The sequence below is a fragment of the Alternaria rosae genome (assembly GCF_020736505.1).
Source record: "Alternaria rosae strain MPI-PUGE-AT-0040 chromosome Unknown BKA58scaffold_10, whole genome shotgun sequence".
Taxonomy (NCBI): domain Eukaryota; kingdom Fungi; phylum Ascomycota; class Dothideomycetes; order Pleosporales; family Pleosporaceae; genus Alternaria; species Alternaria rosae.
Genome location: NW_025763579.1, coordinates 1,522,216 through 1,540,441, shown reverse-complemented (window position 1 = coordinate 1,540,441; position 18,226 = coordinate 1,522,216). Strand labels below are relative to the sequence as shown.

Here is an 18,226-nt window from a genome sequence, read left to right as displayed (position 1 = left end):
CGCCACTGAACGACTCGTCCGCCAGCCATGACTTTGTTTCTATTGAGCAAGCGTTTTCCCTTATGTTCTTTCGTGAGGGGAAATAGGCACGGGGAACGTATTTGTACCATTGTACTAGCAGAAAATCTCATCAACGCGATATCGTACAAGCCATGTCAAGGCGAAGATTGTATGCATGCCATTCGTTCGTTCATCTCCCGGGGGTATTCAATTCTCCGCTTCTCATCGTATCGTTAGAATGCACATACACAGCAGCCCATATCATGGATCTCCTCCGATCCATACACATAACACCAGTATGCGCATCTCCTACAAGAAGTATTCTCCGCGACCTCCACGACCCGCGGGGACGGCACGCTTGTGATCCGGGACGGCGGAGAAGATTTGGAATTCTGGCTTGAGGTCTTCGCCTAGGTTCATGATGGAGGCGACGTTTCCGCAGCGGTAGCAGTAGTTGGGTGCCGACCAAACGGTGACGACGTCTTTGTCTTTGAAGTGGTATTTATAGCCTTCGTTGACTAATTGATGGGCGCGTGCGATGAGTTGGAGACCGTTTACGTGGTTGAACTGCGCTAATTAACGAGGGGGTAATGGATGAGCGAGAATGAATGCATACCTCGGAAGACACCTTATCTCCAAAAAGCCAGCCGGCTCCTCGGGGTGAGACAGCCCATGTGTCGACATCTTCGGGATCACTCCATACGAGATCGCAGAAGGCTCCTTCGTGTGGGATTTCTTGGGCTCGCGCAACAACGCGGATCTGGTCTAGCGTTCTGATCTCTGGACTCAGACCACCGTGTACGCAGAGTACTTTTCCGTCGACGATAGCGGCTAGGGCAAGGAAATCGAAGACTTGACAGCAGGCCTTCCATACCGAGGCATTGCCATATTTGGTTTGGCATTCTTCATAGAATCCATAAACCTGGGTAATCTGTCGCGACTCGTGGTTTCCGCGCACGAGAGTTACGCGATCAGGGAATCTGTCTGCGTTAGCACCGCGAACATGGCCTTGCAAGGCTGTTGACCTACTTCGCCTTTAAGCACATGAGAAGGGTAAAGGTCTCGAGACTGAAATATCCTCGATCGACAAAGTCACCCAAGAAGATGAAGTTCTGCTGGCCATTCCCACCCACTGTGTTCTTAGTCGAGTCTGCGTCGGATGCCGAGCCAAGACTCCGCCTGTCGTGAACGCTCCTGCTGCGGCCGCGCTCCTCCTCCTCTTCGTCGTCGCCTTCCTCATCGCCATCACCTCCAGGAGGGCTTGTTGGCCCAGTGTAGTTGGGGTCGCGCTGGAATCTTCTCTTCATCTTGCGCTTGACCTTGGGGTCTGTTATGCTGGTAGGAGGCTCGAGATCGGCGGGGTTGATTGTGCTTGGTAATGTGACTGGTGGCGCGAGGGGTGCGGCAGGGGAGTCGTTGGGCATGCCGCCAGCGACACGGAAGAGCTCGAGGAGATCGTAGAACTGGCCGTGGATATCTCCGCATACTGTGACGGGTGTTCGTACGGGTTGAATGTTGGATTCTGGTAGATGCATATTAGTCTCGCACTTGGACCCAGGAGTCGTTCTACACAAGAGCCATGCCTCTCCTCTCTTGCATAACTGATGCGGCATTGTTGAGACTCACCCTCCATCAGACATTCCTTGACAATCTCACATAGTCGCTTCATGTCGGCCTCGGGCAGGTACTTGCATTGCTTCGCCTGCTCCAGCCATTCATCCGGCCCTGCGCCCTTTGCGAGGCGCGCAGGCCCTGGCTGCGGTACGTCACTATCTTTGCCCATATCTCAGTCGTGCTCTAGGTCAGAAACGATGGGGGAGGCTCGATGCGGTGCGTTTAGGTCGAGACAGGCGACAATGGCGGCGGGAGGGAGGCGGGTTGTGTGCCGATGGGGATGCTGAGGGATGCGCTATAGGGTATCATGGGTCAGCGTGGCTCGCAGTGAAAGTCAGCGCAGTCGGCGACAGGTAGCTGCGTCGTGGGCAGCGCGAGGTTCGGGGTATCGAGGATATATCGGCGTGGTTGAGGTGTAGTCGAGACGCGGGCTCCGGTGGGGCAGCTGCCGCCCCTCGGCGCTTGCCGTTGCGCCTGCCCTCGCCCACTGTCTCGTGAAGGCGCGCCCGTTGTCGCTGCGTCATTGCTGCAACTCTCACCAAAACAATTGTCGTGTCTGGCACTGCCCTTTCCAGTGGTCCCTCCAATGTCCAACTCTACAAACCGGCGCTCCCTCCTCCACTTCGCCTCTTCCCAGCGACCCGCGCGATAAATTCACCCGGCACAGGGCTCTTGAATACAACCACCACTACGGTACATACCATGTTTGTGTAGCATAACATTCATCACTAACAGATATCCATAGAGAAGAGCCATCTGTTCAGGCATACTGACTCAACACACGAACGAGCGTCGTCGCGCCCCCATGGCCCCTCCGAATAACCCCAGCGGCGTCCTGCCCGTCACACTTCTCCAGAAGAACGCCCCAGCCCAGTCGCCTCGCGGGCCCAGAGCAGCCCAGCCCCGCCTGAAGCTGATATGCCGGCGACTTCCCCCTGGTCTTACCAAGGCCGAGTTCACAGAGGCACTAGGCGACGAATGGAAGCTTGGTGCTGGCAAGATCGATTGGATGAATTACAGAAAGGGCAAGATTTCCACTGAGTACACCTCACCTTCCTGTCTTTCAGAGACAGCATATTGACCTCATCAGTGCCGCCAAACCCTCCAAGCCAGCGCGCGCATACATCCACGTTACCAAGCAGGACCATGTCAAGGCTCTCGGCGACCACGTGCGCGCAGTCACTTTCCACGATGCCACCAAGTCATGGCAAGACCCCGCCCTCGTCGGCCCGCCTACGCTCGAATACGCTCCGTACCCAAAGATGCCTGGTGGCCGCCGTAGGAACGACAACCGCCAGGGCACCATCGATCAGGATCAAGAATTCAAGGACTTCCTGGAGAGCCTCACCAACCCCATCACCAAGCCCCCGGCCGCCGAGAATGAAGGTCAGAAGGAGAAGGTCAAGACTACTCCTCTGATTGAAGCGCTCAGGGAGAAGAAGGCTAACAGGGAGAAGCCAAGCGCAAAGGCAAATAGAGGTCGTGGAGAGGCCAAGGATGATGGTGAGAAGAAGATACTTGCCAAGCCCGGCAAAGAGAACACCCTCAACTCGGGAGATAAGAATCGCCGCATAAGCAAGGCTGACAAGGCTCAAGCTAGCAAGGAGGCTGTCAAGATTCTTAACAAGGAAGCGTCATCCTCCAAGTCATCTGCCTCAGCCTCAGCGGACAAGTCTTCTGCCAGTCCAGCACCGGAGCGCAAGCGTGGTAACGTCGCACTCGCAAAGTCGATGCTGCAGCGTGACCTCGGTGTAGGACCCGCCCCCACTCGTCGTCGTGGAACGAAGCGCGAGGTTGGCACACCCGCGCCAGAGTCTAACGCACAAGCAAAGGAAGCCAAAGCAGTTGAGGGAAAGGCCAAAGAAGCGCCTGTTTCACAGCCAGCAGCAGCAACTCCGGACAAGAATGCGCAGGCAAATAGGAAGGAACGCCCAACTCGTGCAGAACGGCGCGCGTTCAAGGCCAACCAGGGCGACAAGCCCGATGACAAGGCCACCGCCAGCGATATAAAGCCCCAGACGCCACTGAAAACCCCTGCGCCCCAAATCTTGAAGAAGCCCCAGGCTCAGACTCCGACGGCTCCCAAAGGTCCAGCTGCTTCACGAGCTCCACCTACCGAGCCCGCCGCTGCCAGAAACAGTCCTGCTCCCGCACAGTCGCACTCCACTCTTGCAAAGGCCGATGTGGGACCTGCCCAGGCGCATAACAATGTCCCCAAAGCAGCACCGGCTCAACCCGTGCCCGCACCCACGAGCAAGCAAGCGTTTCTCAAGCATGCCAATCCCAGCCAGGGCATCACCGAGCCCCTCATTGAAGAAGTCATGAAGACTTTTGGAGGTATTGACAAAGTCGAGATCGACAAGCGTAAGGGCTTCGCCTATGTCGACTTTACCGAACCAGATGGTCTCAGAAAAGCCATGGCTGCCAGCCCAATCAAGATCGCCCAAGGCGCTGTTCAGGTTCTTGAACGAAAGGAGAAGGTCGCCAGAGCTCCTCGCTTTAACGGCCCACCGACCGGGCCTGCCCGTGGCGGAGCGCGTGGCAACTTCACACCTCGTGGGGGACGTGGAGGTCGTGGAGGTGCGAGAGGCGGCGCACATGTTGGCCCCGTTCCAGCTGCGGGCGCTGGCGATGCTGCCTCGCCTGCGCCAGCTGCCGTTACTCCGGCTCCAGCACCTGTCGCCAATACCAACGCCGCTACGTGAACGAAACCTGCATATTTTCGTGTCAGAGACGAGCCATAAGCATTTCGGCGACATTCTATCGTACACGGCCGCCTTTTACATCGCAGTCCATACCACCTAGATTGAGATGCCATGTCTCTTTGCTAGGTCTTAATCTTGCATAGCCTTCCAATCATCGATATCGGAGACCACAGCATGTCGGATACGCGTACAAGAAGACATACTTATGCTGTCGCAGATCAATTGACGAGGACGCGTGGCAATATACTTTCAACGTATGCGATACCGCATCTGCTACAAGGACATGAGTATGAGGCGATGAGATACATGCTTGGGGTCAGCATGGCAGAAGTTTAGCGCAATAGTAGATACGTCAATAGGATGCGTGTATCTGCTTACTCGATTTGGCCCTTATCACCTATCTTGTGCAAGACGAAGTAGAGAGTGGATATGGTTAGATTGTACTAAACTAGACTAAAGATGTCCTTATTACTCCTACCCTCGTACCCTGACATCGAAGGAGTGTGGTAAAGAGAAATAGCGAGCTTTTGGTGCCGTGAGGCGCTTATCTTTGGTATATTGAGTGAAGAAACAACGCGATAATAAGAGGCTGGGCAATTTAGTGGCAACAGTGATGTGTATAGACATGATGGTGGCGGAGTTGAGTCGCTTTGGGCAAAAGGCAGGTGTGAGAAGGATAGTAGAGCAGAGCAGAGCAGAGCAGAGCAGAGCAGAGCAAGCAAGGGGAAGTCGCAGACCAAGGTGAGCAAGAAAGCGCAATCATGAAGCATGTACATTAACGTTGAAGATGAAAGATTTCCAGCTCTTTTCCCGCATGTACCGTTCGCGTTTCGCATTCCCCGCCATCAAACCACCATAATGCGAATTCATCCCCTAATCCCTCATCCTCCGAATGCAATGCTAATCCCGCCCGCAAGTACAAAACACAAAATGCCAAAGCTAACTACATACAAAAAAAGGGTATCGACATAATCCGCCGCGAAGCGTTAGTGGGAAAGATAAGGTGTTTTCCCAGATCCAGGTCTTTGGCTTGAAGATACAAAAATGTGTGGACAAGATGAACTAAACCCAACTCGCTAAATGATACTTTGGAAAACAAAAAGGGAAGATGAATAGAGCAATGCGACAACGACACGCTTGATGACGGTAAAAGGTTCCAAAGGAGGTGGAGGAGAAGTAGATGTTGTTATCAACGAATAAAGTTGCCAAGGAGAGTGTTGAAGATGCAAAGTTTGTCGTTATGGTAGGCCGTCTCAGTTGTACATGGTATATGAGGAAAGGGTGATGAAAGCCTAAGAGCCTAGATCATAGGGGTGTTTTCGCCGCCCTGGTATACCCCAGCTTGGAGGGTGTTGGGAGGCATGTTGGCGCGGAGCTCCTTGGGGTTCCTGTAGAAAGGCTGACCATTGTCCGGAGGAATGACTTGCTCCATGGGTTGGGGCATCGGCGGTGGCGGAGGTGGTGGGGGAGGAACCTGGTTGAAGTACGAGTCGTAGTGGTTACCCGAATCGCCAGGAGGCGATCTCGTGTTTGGTCCACGAGGAAACGAAAACTCCGGTACGCTCTCGTAGGGGGATCGCTCAGCGCGGGTCATAGTGATAGGTGGGGACTTGGCGCGCTGAGGCCCACGGCTGGTGCTACGCATGCGTTCAGTTACGCGCTTGAAGGTCATACCCAGGTTTTCGCTCACACTGCCGCGTCCCCGTCGGTGTGCGTGTGGGGAGCCTGTAGCGGAAGGGTTGGTAGGTGACACTTCCATGGGCTTCTCGCCGGGACTGTTGCTATCGATAGCAATGTTGATCATACCGATGCCGTTGCCGTTGTGACCGCCAAGGTTTAGCGGCGGTGGTGGCGGAGGCGGTGGGGTTGCTAGGTGCTGGAGCTGAGATAGTAGAGGAGGGGCTCTGTCTTCTTCCTGGTCAATGATGATGACCTGGTTCTGGTTCTCGTGAATTGTCTCGGCGATGCTGGCAGTGATAGGCGGTGGGCTATGGCGCTTGTAGTTGGGTTGAGGCAGGACATCGGGCATGGTGTTCTGTCGAGAGTGACCACGAGATCCGCCTAGAGAGGGGCGTCTGCCCATCGGAAAGGTAGGCGAGTTGTAGGTACTCGATGGTAGTATGTCCTGAGGAGGTGCTGACATGGACCGCTGAGGTGCAGTGGGCTGTCCAAAAGTGGTTGCGGGAAGTAGAGGCCCAATGTCGTCTGTCTCTCCGGAGTGCGAGTTTTGGAATTGTATGTTGTCCGGGATACTTGGCACTGCTGGAATGTCGTCTTCATCATTCGGGTCAGCAGTCATGTATCTGGGATGGCGCATGGCACGAGGGTTAGCTGGAAGGCCAATAGGTACAGATGTCGTCGATGTTGGTCCGGCGCCGCCGATTCTCTTGGTCATTTCCGGATCTGCTGTTTGGCTCCTTGTAATTGGATCGCGATACATCGACATTGAGTTCAGCATGTCATCAGTGTTCGACCGCTCGTGGGACACTGGTCGAAATGCGAGGTCTCCAGGATGGGGGATGACGGGAGCGGATGGTCGCCTAGCCAAGGACAGTCTGCGCTCTTCCAATTCACGAGCAGCTAAGGCCCTCCTTGACAAGGTGGTAGGGCGCATGCGCGATGCGCCCGAGCGTCCAGAAGTCAAAGACTCAGGAGAGGCATCACGTCCGTGACCTCGTGTACGGCTAGATTCCCTCAGGAATGGCGTGGGTTTCTGGCTCACAGATCGGTCTCGTGGCGCGCGGCGCTCCTCGGAGGCTTCTCGACGACTGCTCATAGCACTGTCAGAAGGCCGGCGGCTACTGCTGCGGTGTCGCTGGCGAGGGGGCTCATGTCCAGCAAAGCCTTCATCATCGTCGCGTTGCATGGGTTGAGGAGAGACTGGAGAGTGTTCTCCGCGCTGAGCGCTTCGCCCGCGACCCTCAGCTGGACGACGACTTGATGCGCGGCTAGCCCCTCTGCTTCGGGCCCGTACGGCACCTTCAGGAGACTCAGTGCGGCGGGTAGCTGCCTTGGACGAAGATCTTGTCTTGCTGACTCCCTGTCGTGCCCGGCTGCGTGCAGTGCGGGTGCTGGCAACAGATTCTGTAACAGCCGGAGAAGCAATGCTCATCTTGTAGAACCTCTCATCATCGAAATCTTCCGTGCTAGTTCCCATTTCCTTCTTGTTTGAAGAGTAGATACCTGCGTCTTCAGGAGACATAGGCACAGGTGAGGATGGAGAACGCTTTCCTTGACGAATGTAGCGAACACCTGATCGTCCACGGTTCTGCGACTCCTCGCGCGTGCGACTGCGATTACGTGCCGTTCGCGATGCTGGTCTCTCCTCATTCCGGGAATTGGCGCGGTTCTGAGCATAGTGATTTGCTTCTTCTAGACTGCTGATGTATTGATCGATGCTGCGTGCCTTAGCGCTCTTGATGCTTGCGCCAGTGAGAGGTGGGCTGAGTCTGCTGTTGCTGTAGCCTGTCTCTGGACCTGTTTCAACTACAGCGTCCGGCATGTCCAGGTGAAGCTCCTGGATGTTTCGACTGCGCGAGCTGCCACGAGACTCGGCACGTTTCTTCTCGAGGACATCGAACACTCCAGCTGCTGGGGAAGGTAGGTGATCGCTCGATTTTCCCGGGTTGAACGTTGCTGCGGAAAGGACGAAATCTTTGGAACCACTTGTTGCTCGGCGCGTCGAGAATGGCAAGGTCTCCGCTTCGCGGCCAACATTGTCGATGGCGGTTCTCGGATGGGACTCGTTACGCTGGCCCCGGTCCGGGATGGCTAACGATGCGAGGACTTCGTTGTTGGTAGTCTTGCGCCCAGCATCAGATCGCGAAGGGAAACGCTTCCTACTGTATGAACCTGGTGTGGCAGTCCGTGCCGATGACGGCTCCCTTGAAGCATCACGGGCAGCACGACCAAGCCAGCCGCTATGGCCTACAGCTGGGCTGATGGCTGATTCTGCGATGGGCGTCACACCGGCGTTCATGGGTGTCTTTTCGTCCTCTTCCCGGACGATCTGCTTGGGTTGAGGACCGCGCGTGAAGTCCGTAACGAGCTTGAGTGAGGCCATCCTGGCCGCCACTCGGCTACTGCCAACACTGCCACTAGGAGGCGATAGAGGTGGGCTCATCTGTGAACCAAGAAGCGCTTGCTTCTGCGCAGAGAAAACGGCATCCTGCGCTCGGGGTGAGAACCAAGGCTCTGTAGTTTCAAGACCCATGCATGAGAAACACCGCACTGCTAGCTCCGCTCTGCCATGTTGGACTGCATGCTCTCCCCATTTCCGGACCAGGAAAGATTGCCGTTGCCAGTCAGTTGGGAATGTCAAACAGGTTAGCAGAATGGCCTCCATGTAATATTTCCGAGACACGTAGACCTCGATAGCGTCGTTGTATTCACCCAGTCCGAGGAAAATGGCGACGGCAGGGTGGATGTCACCCTTCTCCAGCAGACGCTGAACAAAGGCTTCGCCGACCTTCTTTTGCGAGCCTTGACCCATGTTGCTCAAAGCCAGCAACATCCAGTCAGAGGAAGTCATTGACTCAGAGCCGACCATGGAAGCCATGAGGTCAGCACCGAGGTCGCCCAGCCATTTTGAAAGCAGGACAGCAGCGGCTGAACCGGGGGAGTGACGTGCCAGTTCGTCCTGTACTAGATCCTCGATGTCTTGGTCCCAACCAAATACGACCTTGAGCATATTGAGTCGAAGATCGTCTGGAGTGCGATCTGGCCCAAGGTCTGTTGGACGGAAGGGCACGTCACTCAGCCTCATCTTGGTGAAAGGGAAGAGGTCCATGTGTTGGTTCTTCTTGGATTCTTCTGGGCTTCTGAGGACCTCTTTGCGCAGAGCTGAAGAGCCATACCGGGAGGAAGATGCAGCTGATGATATCGATCGGATGGAAACGCTTTCACGTGTTGAGGTGCCAGCCATGGACGACGTGCCAGACGAGAAAATCGTACCGGAGCCATTCGAGCTCTTTGATCTGGTAGACTTCTGCGATGCTGAGCCGTGCGATGGTCTGTCGTATCGGTAACGGGGAGCGCGGCCGCTACCAGATGATCGAGAGCTCTGGGAACCTCGGCTGGATACGGGGCTCAGGGGCCCAACACGATCGCGGCGCTCCTCCTCCAATTGGTCCATCTCTTGAGCGATCTTCTGCAGTGGCGACATGGCGACACCCTCGTCAGCACTGCTTTCCGAGTCGGCAAGCATTATGGGAAGCGTCTTAGAAGGGAGGGCGGTAAGTGGTGTCTCCATCTGCTTCTGTTGTTCGTCCAGAGAGCTTGGGGGAGATGGGGGCGTGTTAGCAGGCGCATGCTGAACATTGGCTACCATGGTGGCAGGTCCATTGCTGGGGTTGATATCGTATTGTTGAATACTCGAGTTGCGTCCAATGGTGAAGAGAGTCGCAGTAGGACCGTAGTTGCAGATAGCAGCAATGCCATCTGTTGTCGGCACAGTTTCATATGACACTCTCTTGGTGCGAACATCCCATGCACAGGTTTGACTGAATGTCACGTGTTAGCATGGAGGACGAATTGACAGCGCATACCAAGATACGTACCCTTCAGTGTACTGTATGATCCTGCCGTTCTTTGACCAGGCAAACCAGCAAGGTCCAGGTTCTCTCTGTTCCTTTTGGTTGAGCACACGGATTACACATGGGGCGTCACTGCCGTGCTGGGCCTTGGGAACACTCCATACCCGGAGGTCCCCGTCCGATGTTTGGGCCGCCAACATCTCAGACTTTTGCTTTGATGAAGAGCCATGCCACGCGAGGCCTGCAATAGGAGAAGGGTTTCTCGGGGTGGTGAGAGTGTGTAGGATAGTGAAGGATGGCTGCAGGGTGGCGATGAGGATTGAGCCATTGAGATACCTGGAGGTGTTAGCATTGATGCCCAATTCACTGGTTGCCTTTTGTACGTACCCAATGGCAAATGTTCTGCAGTCTGAAGCTGGCGCGAGTGCTGTGATGGGGTCGAAGATGGTTCTGGCTGAGAGGTGTTCGGATGTGGAAGGCTCGAACAGGATGATGTTGCCCTGCGCATTCCCTATGCACATGTTAGCACCCGAACAGGCAATGGCGACTGCCCGACCTCGTCACTCACCAAAAGCAACATTTCCATTTCTCATCCAAGTTGCGACGCGAATCTGCTCGTACGATGCAAATCTCGCCACCTCGTCACCCGTGAACAAGTCCCACACAATTGCAGTCGAGCCGGCGTCGTATGAGACGACTAACCGGCCTGCTCCTCTTTCGCTTGTTGTGTCGACTGATATCCACGATACATCTTCCCGATGCCTATCAAAACGTCGCTCTATCGCCAGTGTGTCGTGGTGAAGGACCAGTATTACGTTGCGTTGCGCATAGAGCAGGAACGACCCTGTCGCCGCACAGGGCTCGAATGCGAACTCATCTTGGCCCGGCGTCGGGGGTTTGAGCTTGACGTCTGTGGACCGAACCGAGTTGCTTTTCATAGAATTGGAATTCGCGCGCTGTCTTAGTCCAGTCGACATGGTGAGGGCTGGATCTATGGGTGGTCGTCAGTCGGGTCAGGTCCGCAAGGGCCCGCGAAGCGCATAACGTTGAAGACGATGGCGATTTGGGATAACGGGAATACAATCAGGAGCTTGCACAAGAGCGATTGTGAAACTGCAAGAAGTCAGGGGAATCCAACTCACTGCAGAGAGCAAGAGCGCGCTAAACAGCAATGCGCTGACAGCTCCACGGCGTCTGGAGGAGGGTACCCTTTGGCCCCGCCCCGGTCTCTACAGGGATCAAAGTTGAGGCGGTTAAACAGAACTCGAGTACCGCTTTCGTATTATGCGGCGGTACAACAACGTGCAGCTGAAGAGACAGACAAGCAAGCAAGCAAGCAGCGAGAAGGTAGAGAAAAAGCGACAACAGCGCAGGCGATGTGTGAGTTGAAGCGCGTGGACGCCCGCCTATCACTAACGGCGCTTAGAGCTCGAAAGCCCGACTGATACTCGCTCGAAATAGTACGAATGGCATCGGTTGGTGCCGTCCAGCCAACGAGCAGCATACCCGGCAGCAAAAGGCGTTAACGGGCTGGGGTTGCGCAGCCTCATTCGCTCGCCAACTGTGAAAGGTCGACATTGGACCTTCGGGGACTCGACGAACGAAGCAGACGCATGCTGCCATCCTGGAAGCCAAGTTGGTGACACCGCACGTTAATGGTTAGGTTCGCGCCGGCGTGCCTGCGTGGGTTTACAGACCAGCCTCTCAGAGGGCTGAACGGCACAGGGACGAGGACGCGGAAGACTGGGGTCAACAGAGTACACGAGATGGCCGCCCTCATTGGCCAGCACATGTGCCTACCGCACAATCATCACACTTTCGCGCTCGAAACCAGCGTATCAGATCGCGGTGCGGCCGCCTTGGACCGGCCCGTAAAGGATGATCCCTACGTGCTCAAATATGCGACATGCCTCGTCGACTCGATGCATATAACGACTCTCTGTTCTCGACGCTGGCATGACTCTTCTCAAAGTACGGTGACGGTAGCGCCATCACGACATGTTCACAATTTTCTCTCCTGCCGCTTGGCCAGCCGTTCGCATACTGCGCTGCCTTGATCGTGGCAGCTAGCGCGTCGTGCCCAAGCTTTTTGCGCAACGCGCTCAACCCGCAACGCTCGGGAGCGGATATGTAAGTTGGTGGCACAAAGGTCACGGTCCCTGAACGACTATCCTGCACAAGCCATGGCCCGTCCCGGAAGAAACATCAACACCTCGCGCATGACGTGGGAGACCCCAGAAGATGGTAGTTCCGACTTCACATTCAAACCTAGCCGCTTGTATCGCGGGGGCATTGGTAACGTCTTGCAATCCGTGCTCGACTAATGTGTTGATACCTACATATACGGCCCAGGAATCACCACCCTCTGTCGTTGAACCAAGCACAAAGCATAACGTGCCGCTGCAGAGGCAGGAGACACAGAAGCACACGTCGCTAACCAAGCACAATCGATCTACTCCCGCCCCGTCAGCTTCAAGCAAGTCAAAGCTCTGCCGATCTGGCATGCGAGCGTCGTTCCCTGGTCGTGATATATGCATGCCAGTTCATAGTGGCTACAAAACCCTCCTGTTTCCTCTCGGCATGAAGAAACAATCTAGCAAAGCTGCTTCAGGCCGTGTCATTAGCTCTCAACAGCGTCTTACACCGTTCGAGCTATACCCAACGGTATCGCAGAAACGGGGGTGGGTGTCATGAAGTTGGGCGCACATTGCCTTAGTTCCGTGATGAATTATTCACACTCCTTTCCGCTTCAAGGCTTGATGCAAGCGAAGCGCCCGACGAAGGATCTTCATCCCGGACTTCTCTACACCGTCTACCAGCCACACGCATTTCGCCCCTCTTTTTGAATGTACAGTATACTCTGCCCCACGACATTAGCAGGACAACAGCGGGGGATGCAAAATTAGAGAAATGTTTCGCACAAATCGCGTGTCGTTCCTGGACAACTTGTGTACGGACTAATTTAGGTGAGGCAAGCATGCAGCTTACCAGCACTGCAGGTCCAGCCAGACCGTATTGTGATACAGCATGGCCGACATGCGGATCCGTGCAAGAAAAGAATGTTCGTTCAGTACAAACAGATTCCGCACGATTTGAAGGAAAGCCCAATTTAGGACATCTTCGCGATACATGGGACAGATTGACGATGAGGAAGGTAAGGGTTCTCTGCCATGAATCAAGGGCGCGCATAGTAAGGAATTGCCGTATTGAGACGGTAGGGCCTCCCAGCTACAACATTGTACCAAACATGCGAGAATCTGCAAAGTGACGTTGCTTGCACAGCGCCCAACTGGTCGTTCAGCAGTTTGCTTTTTCGTTCGCGACTCGAGGGACATATAGGGGAGAGAGAGAAAGCGATATCCCACCACGGATTCGGGTTCGCTGCATCATGCAGAAGAAACATGGTAGAACTACCGAAGCCCGCTCTGGGAGCGCCACACATCTCAACAATCACACACCAAAATTCAGCTAACGAAGCCTATCACATCCCCATCACATCGCCATCCTATTTCAGGGTCGGCATCACGAAAAGCGCAATCTATGTGGACAAGGCAAGGGCTTGTTCTTGTTGTCAAGGTAAGACGAGCTGTAAAATTCAAATGGGGTATCTATCTAAACGATGGCTGAATGGTGGGGGTATCAATAAGGGAAAAACAGGCGAGAGAGCTTATCAGCCACAATAAGCCTCGCTCCTTTGCGCGCACACAAGCGCGCATACAAATTTCGCATTCCGATTTGCGGAAGCGGGGGGTATCGAGAGAAAGAAAGGCCAGGTCTGGCAAAAACGCCGCAGAACCTGCAAATGTGAAGATCTGTCACATTGTCGCTCCTCCAATCCGTTTCTTCTGTCACTCCCCAAGGTGTTTGGAGTTCCTCCTCTTTCTGCGTGATCGCCGCGATCTGCGCCAGAACGCGGTCCAGACGGTTGCGCACACAAACGACTCTGGACGATGCAAGTGATGAATGCGCGACCCCAGGTCCGTCTGTCGTGTGGTGGCCAGCGACGGTGGGGGCGTCCACATTCACACCGTTGGCAAGCAAACGGTGTGACTGGGGCTGGCATGTGGGAGAGGGGAAGGTTGCATCCACCAGCTCCTGTAACATGTCGCAGAGTTTGAAGTAAGATGCGAGAACACATGCCATGTCAGATGGCCGAGGCGCGACACGCGGCAAACTCAGGTCCCGGTGAGGGATGCTGAGTGAGGCTGACTGTGGCAACTGACTGACTGCGAGCTCATGTGACTCACTCAGCCATGCCAGCGCGCTGCTGACGCGCGCGCCTACAATAGTGACGTTGATGTCGTCAAGATAGGTTCTAATAACGCCGTTAGTCCTGCGACGCGATTCGATGCATGCGGACTAGACTTACAAATAACACGAATGCTATCGCTCGATGCTTGCTCATTCAACCTGCTCTGGTGACTCCGAGATGGGAGTCATGGGCTTGGAAGTGCGACGCTGCTTGCCACTGCTGCGGCGGCGCTCGCTCTTGGGCTTCTTGGGCGCGTACAGTGGTGGCAAGACGGGGAGTGCTGTCGCCATGGGGTACTGGCGTGGTGGAGCGGGAGCCTTGTCGAGGAAGGGGCAGGCAAAGTCGTCGTCAAAGTCCTCACCAAAGAGGTCTGCGTCGCTGATGTAGGATGAAGGTGCACTGCGGTGGTCGAGCGATGGACCGGTAGGCCATGATGGGTAAGCACATGTTGAGCCACGCGATGATGAAGAGCTGGTAGAGTAGTTGCTGTACAGCGACGATGTTGGTGAAGCCATGTTCCTGGGCGAGATGCTGATGGGCATCGACTTGGATGGCGAGGAGCTTGGAGAGGAGCCTGGAGAAGATTCGAAGTGCATGGTGGTGAGGGTGAATATTGATGTGACTATAGCGTACGGGGTGGGTCGCTATTGTATATACACACTTGCGGGCACTTTCGGCACTACAAGATTGCAGTGTGTTTTCGTGGTTTTTTCGTCAGTCTAGTGTCGCGGCAACTGGACCGAGGTGCAGGGGCGGTTGATGATGTATGACGCCGATGTGGGTTTGGGGGCAGGTGGAAAAACAGGGTTGCGGGTGCTACTCCGGTAGCGTCGGGCTGCGTCTCGGAAAGCGATGTGGGAGATTTGCGATCTTGGATCTAGCGATGCGACGGTGGGCGGTGGACGTTCGGGGGCTTGATTAAATAAAAGCCACGGGTTTGCTTTGGTCAGGAGTTCGAGTCAGGCAGAAGCACTGGTCTGTGTGTGTGTGTGTGTCTCGAATGAAGATCAGATGAAGGCCTGGCCGTGGGGAGGGTTCCATATATCCTCCGCCGTAAACAATCAATCCTCCACGCCTCGCTCCGGTCCGCATGAAACGCATTTATTTGGCGCTTTGTGATTTGCCTTTTGTTGTGAGTCGGTGAGCGACCGCTCTTTGGAGGGGGTGCACTGTGGTTGGCGGAGCTTCCACGCAGCTCAGACCGCCCCTTCACAAAGGCTGCCATTTCTGGCTACCGCAGCCGTCAGCCCCGTATGCTCCGCTGCGCCTGCGAGTCCATCCCGGCTGTCGGGGCTCGAAGACCGTGACATGGCAGCCCATCCTTCGCCCTATCGCCTGGCTGTCGCTTGTCTACGCTTGTCTATCGCTGGCCCTATCGACGTGCGCACATGCAAAATGCAACGATGACTCGTCCAGCAGGCAGAGTCTGCTGCCTGCTCTGCTGTCTGCTAAACTCTCCAAACCTGCCTCGTCACGTCTAGAAACCCGGCTTGTTTAATCCTGGACGCAGTCCATCCTGAAAAAGCACCTGGACAAGGGATGTGACAGTGACAGCGGTTACCCACCCCACGGCTCATTCGCGCCACGCCCGTCTCCGCGAGGATAAAATTCATCGCATACCCAGATGCAGTAAGCTTGGTGTCAGAAGATCATCTCGGGGATGGCATAGGGAGACCCTAGCTGCCCTCCCCACGCTTTCATCCGGCGGCTTCTAACATCCGCAAAAGGAAACCCAAACGCCTGCCCCGGGTTGCTGTCCGCTTCTCCGTGCGTCTTGTGAAATGAATATATCGATTGTTTTTTGCGCATGCTGCCCAAACCGTCGTCCGGCTGTTTGACGCCCTGATTCATGTGTCGCAAGTGGCCACCTGTTTTGCCCCCGTCCCTTCGCCGACCACACGCTTGGAAGCAGATCCTCGCTGTTTCGAAACGAAACCAATCCACAAAGCTTCTCCCAGTCTGAAGAAAGAACCCTCGGAACATGTGCTTTCCTTTCGCATCGAGGTTTACCCGGTCAAGCTCATGGGGTGCATTAGTCGCCATCACATGCATCCCGACGATCTCAGGGTCTTCCCCACTCGAGCCCTCCGAGACAATTTCTAGCCTGCGGGTCCCCTTCACAACTTCACCACGAGTAGCGTTCCATAGCCGGCAGATACTCTACGACGCGCGAAGCGAAGTAGCATTGCCACCAATTGGTGTAGCGAGGTACATGCCGGCCCGGCATACAATGTACACTTTCACAACCGCCATTATCGCGCCGTGAGACGCCTCGCAGGAGTCATACTTGCAGCCGCTGCGGATCCGTCTTGCCCCCGAACAAAGTCCAGTAACTTTCCTTGCGTTATCATGATCCAAATGCGTGCATTCACGTTGCACAAACGACAACTGCTTACGGCTGACCTGCAGTGTGCGGGAGGCTGAGAAGAGATCTGTAATGTCCGTCGCATGCAGTGAGCACACCCTCCCGTTCGCATCGTTACTGCAACGGTATCCCCAAATAAGCCCTTTGTGCCTATAAATTCGCAAACGCCATAAAGGAAACGGAGTACGAAGGTCAGCCCTGTCGGTTACATTGTTTGCGTCTGCGTTCGGCTGGATACAGCACTACAGCACCCTGCTTCATCTCCACGTTTTCGCGACCCGTTCAGCCTGCACACTCTGCCGGTAATCTGGGGTCGGGTGAAGAAAAGTGTCTGTGCTCCCTCAGGAAACTGGGGATCGTGAGTCCGTCCGCCTAGTGTGGAAGGTTCTTCCATTCTTCCATGCGCCACCGTTCAAGCGGGCTCGTGCACGACTCCTCGCGTCGAGCAACACCCATATTACCTTTGCCGAGGTTCCATTTCACCCTCAAACCACGGTCACTTTCTCGCCGTGATGACAGTTTGGTCACTTTGGCGATTCGGTCAGAAGGTCGGCCAGCTGTCCAGACCACGTTCCCGCTACTCCTAGCCCGCCAGCTATTGCTGCACAGAATGCGGGCGGGCGACCAAGCTCGGAAGGTTGTCAATAAACTTCAACTAACCGTCCAGGAGGGTTCCCCTGTTTGCAAGTGCGCATGCAAGGCACCACCTGGCTGTTTGCAAAACCTCGAGCACGCTGCAGGGTCTGCCGACCCATGAAACAGCACCTGTTCATGACGACGTTTGTCCCACAACCAAGGCCGACAAAGCAACTGTGCCGCTGACCCCATCCACGACCCCATACCAACCCCGTATCACTTGCCTTCATCAAGTCTCTATGCCATCACCAAACTTCAAAAATGACGTCGTCGGGCAGCAGAGCCGCACTACGTCGGCCACGGCGTTATTATTTCCTGCAGTCCTGCAAACGTGAACCCATCGCCAAAAGTCTCTGCCATGATATCCACATACCAGTACGAAGTCAACAAATTCCATCTCGGTGAAACTGCACGTGAGTGGGCCGGTAGCATCATCGTGCTTATGGTGCGGCTACAGCCTTCGACTAGAAGCCCGTCATTCCCTCACATGGAAGGTCCGATGTGGATCCGAACGATAAGACGGCTCAACTGGGTAAAAATTTCAGCGCTCCGAAGTGGAGTAACAAAAGAAGTAACTCCGACATGTTTTCGTGAGACTGCAAACCCACGATTCATGGGTGCTGGCGAAAACCGGCCGGGTGCTGTGGCTGTGGAGCAGGTGTTGGAGCTTCAGCTCATGCAACACATACCGTGCAGTGGCGGTGAGTGGATCCGTGGTGAAGAAATTAATACGGCCGCGGTTTGAGCGGTACGAACGGTTCAAGCGAAGAAAACACAGATTCAAGGCCTCACACTATTACTTTGCTATCGGACGCGCAAGCCCGGGAATCCAGGGCCATCTTGCAAACACTACCAGACTGCTTGCACTTTCCCCTTTGGGAAGTGCAGCCGGCAGTAGGCTTTTTGGCAAGAATGAAATGTACCATGGAATCTCGCAGCCTAGACCGCCGTTGCGATCAACCATCGCCCTGCATCGAAGCTGCATGTCACTAGGTACTCGACAGGCAGGTAGGGTGGCTTCTAACAGAGATCATCCGTGGTTGTAAAGTACACGGTCGTTAGTCGCTTTCGGTTGGAATTTTTCCGTTTAGAGATGAGGGGAGAAATTCCGGTGGCTGAT

The 18,226-nt window shown here is 55.1% G+C and overlaps 4 protein-coding genes across 4 annotated transcripts; 1 reads left to right on the top strand and 3 right to left on the bottom strand.

The window, feature by feature from the left end:
- Positions 1–61: 61 nt before the first annotated feature.
- On the bottom strand, positions 62–2,029 carry BKA58DRAFT_392968 (Metallo-dependent phosphatase-like protein). The gene is made up of 4 exons (XM_046171049.1): positions 1,627–2,029; positions 1,030–1,522; positions 617–980; positions 62–567 (listed from the first exon to the last, which is right to left on the bottom strand). The coding sequence occupies exons 1-4, from the start codon at positions 1,781–1,783 to the stop codon at positions 310–312; spliced, it is 1,272 nt and encodes a 423-aa protein (XP_046021595.1). The 5' UTR covers positions 1,784–2,029; the 3' UTR covers positions 62–309.
- A 78-nt stretch (positions 2,030–2,107) lies between these two features.
- Positions 2,108–4,556, top strand: BKA58DRAFT_48011 (Smg-4/UPF3 family-domain-containing protein). Its single transcript, XM_046175342.1, has 3 exons — positions 2,108–2,307; positions 2,360–2,655; positions 2,705–4,556. Exons 2-3 carry the CDS (start codon positions 2,420–2,422, stop codon positions 4,317–4,319), a joined length of 1,851 nt encoding a protein of 616 aa, XP_046021594.1. The 5' UTR covers positions 2,108–2,307; positions 2,360–2,419; the 3' UTR covers positions 4,320–4,556.
- A 1,063-nt stretch (positions 4,557–5,619) lies between these two features.
- Positions 5,620–10,830, bottom strand: BKA58DRAFT_324143 (WD domain-containing protein; the record flags this gene model as incomplete). Its single annotated transcript, XM_046167949.1, has 4 exons — positions 5,620–9,820; positions 9,878–10,189; positions 10,241–10,364; positions 10,422–10,830. The coding sequence occupies 4 exons, from the start codon at positions 10,828–10,830 to the stop codon at positions 5,620–5,622; spliced, it is 5,046 nt and encodes a 1,681-aa protein (XP_046021593.1).
- A 3,268-nt stretch (positions 10,831–14,098) lies between these two features.
- On the bottom strand, positions 14,099–14,862 carry BKA58DRAFT_47990 (uncharacterized protein). The gene is made up of 2 exons (XM_046175341.1): positions 14,223–14,862; positions 14,099–14,168 (listed from the first exon to the last, which is right to left on the bottom strand). The coding sequence occupies exon 1, from the start codon at positions 14,699–14,701 to the stop codon at positions 14,255–14,257; it is 447 nt and encodes a 148-aa protein (XP_046021592.1). The 5' UTR covers positions 14,702–14,862; the 3' UTR covers positions 14,099–14,168; positions 14,223–14,254.
- Between the last annotated feature and the right edge of the window lie 3,364 nt (positions 14,863–18,226).

What these genes read in the sequence shown, in the direction of transcription:
- BKA58DRAFT_392968 (XM_046171049.1), bottom strand. Translation starts at nt 1,783, where the DNA reads ATGGGCAAAGATAGTGACGTACCGCAGCCAGGGCCTGCGCGCCTCGCA. An exon ending in CTCATGTGCTTAAAGGCGAA is followed by an intron (nt 981 to 1,029) that starts GTAGGTCAACAG and finishes TAACGCAGACAG; the next exon opens with ATTCCCTGATCGCGTAACTC. An exon ending in GAGATAAGGTGTCTTCCGAG is followed by an intron (nt 568 to 616) that starts GTATGCATTCAT and finishes TAATTAGCGCAG; the next exon opens with TTCAACCACGTAAACGGTCT.
- BKA58DRAFT_48011 (XM_046175342.1), top strand. Translation starts at nt 2,420, where the DNA reads ATGGCCCCTCCGAATAACCCCAGCGGCGTCCTGCCCGTCACACTTCTC. An exon ending in AAGGGCAAGATTTCCACTGA is followed by an intron (nt 2,656 to 2,704) that starts GTACACCTCACC and finishes TGACCTCATCAG; the next exon opens with TGCCGCCAAACCCTCCAAGC.
- BKA58DRAFT_47990 (XM_046175341.1), bottom strand. Translation starts at nt 14,701, where the DNA reads ATGCACTTCGAATCTTCTCCAGGCTCCTCTCCAAGCTCCTCGCCATCC.